Below are 12,644 nucleotides of genomic sequence, written 5' to 3' on the forward strand. Positions count from 1 at the left end.
ACAGGGCGCTGTGCACTCCTCAAAGCCCTCACTTGATAAAGACTCAGGAAGGCAGTTAGATCTCAAAGTTCCAAGGGTCTGCGACCTAACGGTGATGATTCTAATGAAACCCTCCCACCTGACCAGGGGGCCCATTCCTCACCCGCATTACAACTGAGAAGCCAACTGCCCCACTTCTTCGACAACCCCTCCTGCTATTGTCCACATTACCATCGATGTGTATTAGGCAAAGAACGGGGCTTTTTCTTGTGGTATATTTTTGTTCCATCCAGGAAAGGACTCCAAGGAAAGGTCAGTATTTAGGTCCCAGAGTAGCTCTTTAAAGGATTCCCAGGAGGGAACGAGCACAGGACAGATCTGGGAGTGTTCAGCCCTCCATTTTGACATCTGTGTTGTTTGCCAACCCTTAAGAAGCTGCTGATGTTGCAAAAGCCCCTTGAGAGGAGCAATGAGGGCAGCTAAGGTGGATTTCTTGTTAATCATTAGTTTTCAGTATCGAGAGAAGAGAGAGGAAGAGCCCTTCTTAACGAAGTGTATTAGTTAGCTACTGCTGTGTAACAAGTGAATTGACTTCATGCCTTAAAACAACACCCATCTATTATCACACAGTTCCTGTGGGTCAGGATTCTGGGTGGGTAGGGTCTCACAGGCTGCATTCAAGGTGTGAACAGGGCCGTGTCCTCTCTGGAGCTCGGTTCTCTTCCAAGCTTATGTGGTTGTTGGCAAAATCCAGTTCCTTGTGGTTGTAGGACTGGGGCCCTCACTTTCTTGCCACATGGCCCCTTCCACAGGCAGTTTGTGTCATTCGGTTTCCACTTCAATGTTAGTGTGAGAATCCCTCTCCAGTCTTGTATGAGATTGTGTGACCATGGGAGAGGCTTCCCATCACCTATGCCACGGTCCACTGCTTAGAACATGGGTCTAGGGCGCCTGGGTGGCTCAGTTGGTTGGGCGAATGCCTTCGGCTCAGGTCATGATCCTGGAGTCCCGGGATCGAGTCCCGCATCGGGCTCCCTGCTGCTCAGCAGGGAGTCTGCTTCTCCCTCTGACCCTCCCCCCTCTCATGTGCTCTCTCTCTCTCTCATTCTCGTTCTCTCAAATAAATAAATCAATAAATAAAATCTTTGGGGAAAAAAAAAAAGAACATGGGTCTAACCAAGTCACGGTTCTGCCCACACTCAAGGGGAGAGGGTCATACAGGGCATGACTCACTGGGGGTCATCTTAGGGTGTGTTGACGCACCAACTATTTTACAAATTTGGTCTCCCTTAGAGGAGGTTGAGGAAGAGATGACAGAAGCAGCCGCAGACTCAAATGAGGACCCATCAGAGGAAATGGAGGACCTGAAACCTCTGGAACAAGGTAACAGGGGTGAGAAAGTCAGCCCCAACCCTGCATTCCTGCCCCCCTCCCCTACCCCCCGTCCTGGCCACCAACTCTTTGGGGGCAGGTCCCAGCCTCGGTCTCAGTTTCTCCTTCTGCACGGTGAACAGGGAGGCCCGGCTCAATCACGGGGCAGGTGGAGCTGAAGCTGTGCGGTATTGGGAAGGCCTGGGCACGGGAGCACCTCCTGTGACGGCCCTCTCAGCACCACACCTGTGCCACTTTGTCTCAGGTACTTTCCAACAAGTCACAAACCTCCTCAACATCATGGACAGCGGGTCAGCCAAGACGGACGCTGCCGGAGCAGGTCCTGACATGCGGAAGACGCTGGCCTCGGTGATAATCACGGAGAAGGCCACCACAGAGCCCTCGGTGGTGATGAACGCTCTCATCCACTGCCTGCAGGTGCCGGAGGTGGGTCCTGCTCGCCCTCGGCTGCCCCTCTGAGCCCGGCCACCTGGGGCCTGCTTGTGTGCCCAGTCACGGTTCAGTGCACGTTACTGACTATGGCAAGCATGGGGCCAGGTGCTGGGGCACAGAGATGGGCGAGACTGTGAAGTTCTTACTCGGAGGGCCGACGGGGGCCTGGGGCTTTCGTAATTTTTGAAAAGCTGCCTTATTCTGACACAGTGGATTTGGGAGCCATTGTCCTAGGGCGCGCGGACTTAGTTACAAGGTGTTGAGCAGGACTGAAGCAGGTGGACGCAGGGCAGCACAGACCCAACAGAGCTGGATACAGGGTCGACTTGGCCAGTGGGGAGACTAGCTGGAGTCGGGGCTGGGGTGGAGGGTGTTGGAGGGAGTGATGGGAAGTGTAATGGAAAATCACAGTGAGTCTTGTTAAGACAGGGCAGAGTTTGGATCAGAGCATCAGAATTCCCTGGAAAGCTTCTCAAAAACCCAGATGACTGGGCCCCGCCCTGAGACTTACCGATTCAGTAAGGTCTGTGGGGATGGCCCAAGAATCAGCATTTCTAACGCCTTCCCAGGTGATGCTGCTGCTGCTGCTCTGGAGACCACACTTGGAGAGCTGCTGGATTTTAGACTATCCTGTAGCCTTTGGGGGTGGGAAGCACAAGAGTTCTTTGTAGGAGTTCTTGATTTTGTGGAAAGATGTGTGCAGGCTGAGAGGAAGGTGGGCCAGAGTCTGGGAGCACAGGCAAAGGGTTTTTGTAACAGATTTATAAAATGCAGGTTTTCTTATTATGCTGATGTCAACACTCAGGAGGTGAGGGCAGGCCACACCATGCAGGACCCCAGGAGCCAGCATCAGGGTTGGCCAGGAGGCAGAGGGAGTGAGGAGAAAATGTGGACAAGGGTCTATATTGTGGTCTCTGTCGGGGAGGATGGGGCAATTTGAATAATTGAGTAATAACGGGCACGGGGCATGAGGACTGTCCAGGTCATCTGACGTCTGGCTCCCGAGTGTGAGAGTCTGATGGGGGAGGAAGTTGGGGTGCAGGCTCTGGATTGGTTGGTTTGCATTTGAAAAGCATGCTCTGGGCTGAGTTGTTTGCTCCCTGTGCTAATTGGCTCATCCTGGGAGGGGCTGTCTCCCGAGGATCAGCGAGGCCCCAAGATGTCGGGAAATATAAAAGAAATTTAAGCACAGGATTAATACCCAGGCCATAATCAGTGATAAGCGGCAATAAATAGACAATAAACAAGTAGGCGTATTTTAAAAATGAACATGTTTCAAAGATTTGTTATTCATTAAATAGTGAAGGAACCGGCAACATATTAAAATCTGTTAAGATAAGCATTTTACTTACAGAGATTTATATACTCTACCCGGCAAAACTCATTTACGTTGCCATGTACAGGAACAATGTTTGTTGCTACGGAGGAAACATTTGCATTGATATCAGTTTCTTAAGACTGAGCTTCTGTCCCCATGGAGCCATAACCTAGCCTAGAGGATCACGGGAGATCAAGGACATGCTCTCCTTGAGGCCCCATAATCCGAGAGCGTCTGCAGACTCTGCAGGCGGCACCCAGACCTCCTCGGGTGCCTGCTTTATACTAGTTTCCAAGGCTTGGACAGTTTTTGTCTCGTGACCATAAATATTCTCCAGAGATTCCTCCTGATCACAGATAAGCCTGGTCTTGTACTTTACCTGACGGTTAACGTAGGTGCTACAGGAGTGTTAATTAAACATACAGACCTCCTTGTGTTCTCTTTGGAAATCTAGTGCATGCGTTCTCAACAGGGGTGATACTGTCCCAAAGTGGGTAAAATGGGTCCCGGGGTAGGAGGGGACATGAAGAAAACCTTAGTTTTTTTATGTATAAAACACGGAGATGTATATAGCCCATAAACAGATACATACTATATTGTGGTGTTAAGGTTTCATGGTGGGGGAGGGGGAAATCAGGAAAAAATGTCTAAGAAGGATCTTTAGGGAGCAATTAAAAAAAAAAAAGATAGAAGGACTGGTCCAGGGCCAGGCAGTACTGCACAGCCGAGGCCTCACAGTTTTCTTCCTTCCAGTGGTTTTTCATGAGGAATCTCTGATTGGAGTTTAGAATCGTTGGTTTTTTTGCTATGCCAAGACCAGGCAAACAAGGCCAAAACTCTCTGGAGCAGATTTCACTAGGAGAACATACACATTTGGGTGAATTCCTTTCTTCTTGAGGTGCCCACACTTTCCAAGGCCCCTGGGCTGTTGGGAAGTGACCGCCCTATCACCTGAGAGCAGAGGTCGCCTTCCCAGGGCTTTGCAGGCCATGGCCCACACTCATCCTTTAAAGAGCGGCTCATCATACCTGATTAAGTAAGAGTTATTCTCAAATGCGGATCTGCAGGCGTGGTCTGGGTTGTACCGTCTATTTGTCCAATTCTGTCCTAAACCAGGTCGTTTAAAATGGTGATAAGGCTATCTAGAAATCAAAGCAGAGTAAGAGGCACACTTCCTGACCTCAGGTCCTCCCACACCAGGGCGAAGGGCAGGGCAGTCTGCTTTCTTGGACTTTCAAGGGGGCCGGTGCTGGAGGGCACCTCTCTCCCGGAATCTCCACGTGTTCTGAGCCCCGTCCTACAGAGGTCTCATTACAGAGGCACGGTGGATCAAGTCATTGGCTATGGTTCATCCATTCAGATTCCAGCCCCTCTGAAAGGTCCAACCCTCTAATTGAAGGGTTGGTTCTCCAGGCAGCCAGCCCCCGTCCTTAGAGGCTTTCCAAGTCACCCCATTAACATAACAAAGGACACTCTAGATTGCCCTCCTCACTTAGGAAATGCCAAGTTTTAGGAGGTCTGTGCCAGAAAGGGGGCAAAGATCACATATACGTATCTTACAAATCACGGGTACATGGGAGGAGGGCCGGTGGAGGAAGATGATGGTGGACGGTGCTGGGCGCGGGGCGGGGTGCAGGATCTTGCCACTCGCCATACTTGTTTCCCAGATTTCTACCCAGCGCACAGTCAACATCTACAACATCCTCCAGGAGATCATCCAGCAGGAGGGGGAGCTGGAGGAGCAGGGAGTCCAGCGGCTGGTCACCATCGCCTCCAAGGAGATGAGGCAGACCCTGGAGGTAGGAGAGCCCTCCCCCCACCCCCCCCAAACCCCCACCAGCCCAGGGGCTGGGCCGCAGGCATGGCCTGGGATGCGCAAGGCCCTTGTCCAGTGACCTCAGGGGGCAAGAAGAGGCTGAGCCCAAGGAGCACACGGGGCCGGAGCAGGTGTGGGGCAGGAGGGTTTTCATGAAGGCCGAGCGGATGGTGGAGCCCCACGTCCCTCTCCCGTCCCCTGCAGGTGGAGGGCTACGTGAAGGCAGAGGTGGCCAGTGACACACTGGTGGCTCTGTCCCGAAACCACTTCAGCATGGTCATGTACGAGCTGCAGCACCACCTCAAGCCCCTCAACCTCACGGACGAATTTGTCATCATCACCTTGGCGAAGCTAGCCAACGGCAATGGTAGGTGCCCGCGGGTCCTCAGCCCTGTGTCCGGCCCCGAGGGCCTGCCCGGCGCCCCCTCCTGGTCTCTGCCTCTCTCTTCTCTGACCACCCCCTCTTCCTCTCTTTTCTACTTTTAAAATGATACGCATCACGTGCAAAGGCCCTGAGGCAGGAAAAGGCTTGGTTCCTCTGAGGAACTGAGGGGTTACCATGGTTGTAGTTAGGGTGGGGGAGATGGTGTAAAGAGGGGTTGGAGAGGGCGCCTGGGTGGCTCAGTTGGTTAAGCGACTGCCTTCGGCTCAGGTCACGATCCTGGAGTCCTGGGATCGAGTCCCGCATCGGGCTCCCTGCTCGGCGGGGAGTCTGCTTCTCCCTCTGACCCTCCCCCCGTCTCATGTGCTCTCTCTCTCTCATTCTCTCTCGCAAATAAATAAATAAAATCTTTAAAAAAAAAAAAGAGGGGTTGGAGAGCCTGTCAGGGCCTCGGGGGCGGGGGGGTGGGCCCGTGTGGTGGTGTCTGGACTTTATTTGAGGGCCCTGGAAAGCTGTTGAGGGATTCAAAGCTACAGTTGCCTTGTGGAAGGTAGGTTCTGGGAAGACCATTCTAGCTGTTGTGTGGACAGAGAAGGGATAAGAGGTGTGTACCCGAGAGGCGCTGGTGGCTAGGGCTGGGGAGAATTTGGGGAGCGGTGGACAGAAGGGAGATACAAGGGAGACTCCAGTGGATGGGACTTGCTGATGAAATGTGTGCTGAAGGTGAAGGAATAATTGGAAATGGCCAAGGATGACTCCCAGTCTTCAGGTTTGAGCAGCTGGCTGTACGGTGCGTGCCCTGAGTTCACATGCATGTGGGACGTCTGATGAATGGGGACAGGGAGCCAGCGGGTGTGCGGATGCAGAACTCGAGGGCAAGGTGGGGGGCCTTCCTCACGGGGTCCTCAGCATGCAGGTGGTGCTCAAAGCGGCCCACGCCTGCGGAGTGGCGCAGAGAGAGGAGCGGCGAGGCCAGCACCCGCGGGGAAGCCCAGCGCAGGGAGAGAGCTGACAGGGACTCGGGGACAGTGCTTGGCGTGGAGCCTGCGAGGCTAGTGACTCAGGAAGGGCCCAGCGGCCCGTGTGTCCCGTTTGGCACGGGCTCCGGTCACACGGGGCCGGGTGGATGGAGAGAGACGGCAGAGAGGCAGTGGGCCCGGGAGGACTAGCCACTCTGAGGGGGCAGCTGGAGGGACCGGGCCTGGGGGGGGGTTCCGTCCCCCCCCAGCCCCTCCTCACTCCCCCTCCCACCTCTCGGTTTCCTTCCTCTCTCTCTTCTGGTCCGTCTTCCTCACTGGCTGTCTCCTAGGTTCTTCCTTCACCCAAGGACATTTGTGGGACACCTAAAGAGCCGGGCGTGTACCCCCGTGAGCCACGCTGGGTCTCCCCTCCCCAACTTGCAGCTCTGCACACTCTTCCCTGCGGCTGTCTCTGCTTCTTCCACCTCCTTCTGTCTCCTCGTCCCTGGCTCCTTCCCCCGCCACTTGTTTCTAGCTCCTTTCTTTCCCAACACACTGACGTCCATGCTGTTTCCTGCGGCCCTGGCCACGCGCTCTGCCCGGTGGGGGCTGCAGGCGGCGGGCGGCGGGTTGTCCTCTCGCCTCGGCCCCGCTGACTCCCTGCCTCCTCTCGCCCCACTGCACAGTGTTTGAGTTCATGCCATACATGGGCATCACCTTGGCCACCATATTCACGATGCTGAGACTCGCCACTGAAGCCAAGATGCGCCAGGTGATCTGCAGCGGTACGTGTCCGGCCCGGTCACGGGAGGAGGGGCTGCGGCGAACAGGTGGAGGGGTTCATTGAACAGGAGGCGGGCTGTTCATTTCTTCCCGAACATTGGCCGAATCGCCTGCGTCGCGTGGCCTCTGATTGCCTCTCGGGGAGGGGGCAGGGCACGGGTGGCAGCACCGCGGCGCGTGCTTTCGGGAGAACGCGGCTTCGTGGGAGCAAGTCATCACTGTGACTCAGTTTAGCTGGCTCTAATTTCAAGCAGGACGGTGAGATTCACAGGAGAGGAACCAGGGAAAATGGGTCTATGGTGGGCCTGCCCAAGTCAGGCCGAAGACAGGGTCTTCCTGGCTGGCTGAGGCCATCGGGGTCACCTGCTGGTTCCAGAAGTGTGCGAGTGCACTCTGCTGGAGGAGGTGGTCTGGGGACACCTGGTCCCCCTCCTGCCCCTCTGGGCTCACTGCTTCCCCCCCACTCGGCAGCCATGGAGACCTTCTGTGAGACAGTGCAGTTTTACCTGAAGCATCTGGAGGACAGCGTGTACCCTGTGATGACCGAGGATCAGTTTGCCATGAAGTTGTTCCCCATGTACCGCTATTTTGTGACCGTGTGGCTGAGGAACCACAACCCTGAGGTGAGAAACACCTTTCTCGGGTGGGGAGGAAGGTCCCGTGGTCCCCCCAGGTCATGGCTCCCCAGCTGGTGTGGCCAGGAGGGCTGAGAGACCACTGGGTCCAGCCTCATTCCCAGAACCCGGGAGAGAGACAGTGACCTGATAAACAGAGTTGCTGAACCGTGTGGGCCCTGGATCCTCAGGGGGCCGGCTTGAGAAAGGCCCCGGGATCGCTGGATGAGGGTCCCCGTTACAGCGCCTTTTACCTAGGGGAGCTATTTCCACGTCAACTCTGTGCGATGGGACTGTTTTGCAGATGAGGAAACTGAGGCGCTCAGAGAGGTTCTCCTAAGTGACAGAGCTGGGACTCGCAGGGACAGTCCGGCCTCATTGCCTGCCTGTGGGGTCTCGGGCGGGGGCCTCGACTACTTCCTAGGTCCCCTCTCTCACGCGTCCTTGACTCTCTGGATGGGGTGACATCACTGGGCCTTGCTGAGGGTCCTGGGCTCCTTGGGTAGGTGAAGCTGGGGGTCATCAAGTCCTTGAAGCCTATGCTGAACCTCCTCCTGCCCAACGATGACCTGCGGGATCAGTTGTACGACTATATCCCCCTGCTGCTGGCGGAGTACCGAGGCAACCTGGAGGCGCTCTTTATCACGCAGGTGAGAGGTTGCTGGGCGGCAGCCGGCCTGGAGGCTGGGTGTCACCCGGGGAGAAGTTGGGCCTGGTACTTGTGGGGTTTTTGCTGTTCCAGGCGGAAGGGATGAGATCCCTAAGGGTCTTGGAGGCCACGGCGAGGTTGTGTGTTAGTTTCCCGGGGCTGCCATAACAGAGAACCACAAAGCGGGTGGCCTAAAATAACAGAAACGGATTCTCTCATAGTTCCAGGGGTCGAGGTGTTGGTGGGGCTGCGATCCTTCCATAGGCCCTGGGCAAGAATCCTTTCTTGCCTCTTCCAGCTTCTGGTGGCCACATCGTTCCAGTGTGATTGCCCCCCCTCCTTCACGTGGTCTCTTCTCTGTGTCTGCCTCTGTGTCCTCTCCTTTTCTTATAAGGACACCGGTTGCTGGACTTAAGGCCCACCTTAAATCCAGGATGGTCTCATGTGCGACCCTTAACTAATTACACCTGGAAATCCTCATTTTCAGATAAGGCCATGTTCTGAGGTTCCAGGTGTACATGCATTTTAGGGGGACCCTTTAAGCCATGACAGCCCTTAACCCACATAAGATGGAGTCTTGGCAGTGTTCTGCATGGAGGTGTGACCCAGGCTGAATGTACTGTAAGGGGATCACTCATCTGCAGACGAGGCGTGCTCCTCAACTCTAAAAGCAAGGAGCAGAAATTAATGTGGTAGATCTAAGGGGCCGCCTGTAGATCGCTCTGACAAAAGAATGGGATTCATCTCCAGGTGGATAGAAGAGAAAGGAGAAGAGGGCCTTGAATGCCACGCTCAGTGGCCTCACAGCACTTTGCAAGCTTTACTGTGTGTAGGCATTCCCGGGAGGCTGGCTGCAATGGAGGGTTGCATTCAGCAGGTCTGAAGCAGGGACGGAGAGGCTGCATTTCTTTTTCTTTCTTTCTTTCTTTCTTTCTTTCTTTCTTTCTTTCTTTCTTTTTTTTTAAAAGATTTTATTTATTTATTTGAGAGAGAGAGAGAGAGAGAGAGAGCACATGAGAGGGGGGAGGGTCAGAGGGAGAAGCAGACTCCCCGCTGAGCAGGGAGCCCGATGTGGGACTCGATCCCGGGACTCCATCCAGGGACTCCAGGATCATGACCTGAGCTGAAGGCAGTCGCTTAACTGACTGAGCCACGCAGGTGCCCTGAGAGGCTGCATTTCTAACTAGCTCCCGGGGGATGCTGATACCACCGGCTGATGGGCCACGCTGAGTAGCAAGAGTCTAGGGTTAAACTGACCCTGAATCGGCAGAAGGTCATCTGCAATCATCCGCCTCTCCATTGTAGGTCTTGAGGCAGATCCTGGAAATGTCGGTCACCACCAACACTCCGGTCCCCCAAATGCAGCTTCACACCATTTTCACAGAACTCCACACCCAGGTGAGGCCAGCAAGCTTGGCTGAGAACCGGCGTTCTCAGGGTGGATCAGTGGGAAGTGGGTTGCAGCAGGTGGTGTGGCCGACCAGGGGAAAGGGTGTGATCGTGGTGGAGCGCCCGTCTCGCCCATCTGGCTCCTGCATCCCACGGGGGTGCGAGGCGGTGGTGCACGCGTGGCTCTGGCACGACGGCGCTGGGCCGCCCCTGCACTTGCGTCCCCCTCCAGGTGCGGTCTCCCCACCCTCCCTGCACGCCCGCTCCCCAGGTGTGTGCCAGGGCTCCTGCCCACCAGCGGTACAGCAGCCAAAACCTGACGGAGATCATACACTGCTTCATAGCCCTCGGTGAGCGCCCCCCCCCCGCCCCCCAGGTCCACTGTGAGCCTACGGGAGCCCCAGCCCTTGTGAGGCCTGGGCCCAGGGCTGCCTTTTCTGGCTCATTCTGGCTCCGAGGGCATGAGTAAAGCTGTCCTTCCTCCTGCAGCCCGGTCCTACCCCAAGGAGCTGATGAAGTTCTTCCTCAGTCAGATGGAGATGAGCAAGGAGGCCATCCGCGTGGGGACCCTGACACTGATTAGGGCAGTGGTGAGCGCAGATGGTGAGCAAGAGCGGGAAGCCAGGCGGGAGGCCGGGGAGGCAGGTCTCACCCATATCTGGGCCTTCATCATTTCCTCTTTTATAGACACGACTGGGTGGACCAAGGTTGCTTCATATTTTCTGCCCTTGAACCTAACCAGCACTGTGACCCCCATGACCCGCACCCTCAACCTTCCCCTCAAACTCTGAATCCCAGCTTCCACCTGAGTCTGAATTTCAGACTGTTAACCTGAATCCTAGAACTACCCCCAAATGTGAAATCAAAGGCCTTAAATAAGGCCTAGTTATATCGTGTAGGTGTAGTCCTAAAGCCCCACTGCCCCAATGCCCAAACGTAGTCAAAACTCCTGATTCTAAATCCCTAAGCCCAAACTCTGAACCTGGCCTTGCCATCAAAAGGGAAATCCCGTCCTCAACGATGACACCAGCTCAGACAGCACCTTTGTGTGAAATTGGAACAAGGCACCCCTTGCTGGCAGCATGTGGCCCTGCAAGTACATGATTTGTTTAGAAGAGCATGGGCCACCCAGTTGAAAACTGGGTGCCCTTGTGCAGTACGCAGACTGGGCAACTGTATATAAAGCACATTCTACTGACAGTAAAGTCTTCTCTGAAAAAACCCGCAAATTTAAGCAACAATGAGACCATTTTTATGTGTCTGACAGACAGAGGTGATAATGACTAGTGTTGGCCTAGCCATTTTTCTTTAAGAGGCTTGATAGTAAAAATATTTTTGGCTTTACAGGCCATATGATCTCTGTGACAATTACTCAAGTGTGCAAAAGCGATCATACACTGCAGAGTGTGGCTGTGTTCTAATAAAACTTTATTTACAAAAACAGGCTTAGGGCTGGTTTTAGCCTGCGGGTTATACTTTGCTAATCCCTGTGCTAGAATAATAAGAAACTAGTTTCTTGCACTTTATTGACAAGGGTGTAGATTGATAAAGCATTCTGAGTGCTCAGTTGCATAGGGACCGAAACTTGGGCTCAACCATCTAACTTTCTGACCATTGTCCAAAGGAACTCATTGCCCAAAGGTAACTGGACAGCAATGTTCATTAGCACGTTGTGCATAAAAGCAACACATTAGAAGCAACCTAACTGTTTTTCTATAGGGAATTTCTGGAACAAATGATAGTTTATCCACAGAGTAGAATATGACTCAACCATAAAGGGCGTAGTCAATTTATACTTTTTTCGTGGACAAGATGCCCTCTCTATATTAAGTGCCCCAGCATGGTATGGGGCAGTGTATGCAGCATGACCTTGGTTACTTGCAAGAAATCTATAAATGAGCTTAGGGACGCACCTGAACTGTTGAGTGGTTTTTATTTTAACCTTACAGTGAGCATATACTATTTTTATTTTATCTTTATTATTTATTTATTTATTTGGATGGATTTTATTCAGAAAATAATTTTTGAATAATTTTCTAACTCCTTAGGGAAAAAAAGGATGACAATGTGTTTTCTTACTGCTTACATCAAAATACATTCAATTTGGAGAAGATTTTAATGTAAGCCCTCTTACAGAGGCCGGTTTTCCTCTTTTAGAGCCCAGAATGAATATCAGGACCATCTGCCTGGCCATCCGGGTGGTCAAGAACACCCTCTGTGACACCCGCTTCAAGGTAACAGGGCAGAGACCTGGAAGGGGTTGGTGTTCAGGGCACTCTGCGGGGGGAGCAGAGGGAAGTCCTGCAGGTGGCCCTCATTCTTCTCCTGCTCTGTGGGTGGGGGCTCCCTGCCGAAGGCTCTTTGCTGGAAAACCTAGCTTCCTGGCCAGCACTGAGTAGGGCTGGAGGGGAGAGGCTCCCTGGAGTTGTGGTCCTGCTCCTGAGACATCTGCTCTCGTCAAGGACCTGGAGTTTCCCAATGAAGGGTCTCGGACACTGTCCTGGACAGAGGAGAGGCTGAGTGAATCCAGCTTCATCCAGAGCCACGTGGCTGCCTCAGGGTTTTATATAAAACCTTTCCTATGTTTGAAAAAAGCAACGGAGGAATACACCCTGTACCCTTCAAATAAAAGCTAAAAAAAACAAACAAAAAACAAAAAACCCCACCGTCCAGGCTCCACTGGAGCCACGACCACCTTGGAATGTAGCTTCAGGTCTGGCCGCAGGCCCTGGAGGCCGCGGCACGGCCTCTGGGGAAGGGAGGTCCGGGAGGGTGAGGGTCTGCACAAATGGGAGAGGGCATGAGGTGGGGCGGGGGAGGGATTTGGGCTGGAGATTTAACGCAGAGCTCTTCTCAAAATGTGGAGGCTGTCAAGGGAAGACACCCCCCCCCCCCCACGTAGCAAGCCTGAGCCCAGGATGAGAGTCAGCC

At 53.9% G+C, this 12,644-nt stretch overlaps 1 protein-coding gene across 2 annotated transcripts in view; it reads left to right on the forward strand.

The window, feature by feature from the left end:
* The first annotated feature begins 125 nt into the window (after positions 1-125).
* Positions 126-12,644, forward strand: part of MROH2A (maestro heat like repeat family member 2A) — a 42,903-nt gene continuing 30,384 nt past the window's right edge. Inside the window, exons 1-12 of one of the 2 annotated variants that reach the window (XM_027590118.2) lie at positions 126-291; positions 1,273-1,362; positions 1,616-1,797; positions 4,789-4,920; positions 5,142-5,304; positions 6,965-7,063; positions 7,533-7,684; positions 8,182-8,325; positions 9,630-9,722; positions 9,946-10,063; positions 10,203-10,316; positions 11,871-11,947. In XM_027590118.2, coding sequence (XP_027445919.2) covers positions 216-291; positions 1,273-1,362; positions 1,616-1,797; positions 4,789-4,920; positions 5,142-5,304; positions 6,965-7,063; positions 7,533-7,684; positions 8,182-8,325; positions 9,630-9,722; positions 9,946-10,063; positions 10,203-10,316; positions 11,871-11,947 — 1,440 coding nt within the window. In that variant the 5' untranslated portion in view covers positions 126-215. The remainder of the gene's footprint in view (positions 292-1,272; positions 1,363-1,615; positions 1,798-4,788; positions 4,921-5,141; positions 5,305-6,964; positions 7,064-7,532; positions 7,685-8,181; positions 8,326-9,629; positions 9,723-9,945; positions 10,064-10,202; positions 10,317-11,870; positions 11,948-12,644) is intronic. The other variant, XM_027590119.2, reaches the window with a different exon arrangement.

The sequence above is a fragment of the Zalophus californianus genome, chromosome 3, assembly GCF_009762305.2.
Source record: "Zalophus californianus isolate mZalCal1 chromosome 3, mZalCal1.pri.v2, whole genome shotgun sequence".
In the NCBI taxonomy this organism is placed as follows: Eukaryota; Metazoa; Chordata; class Mammalia; order Carnivora; family Otariidae; genus Zalophus; species Zalophus californianus.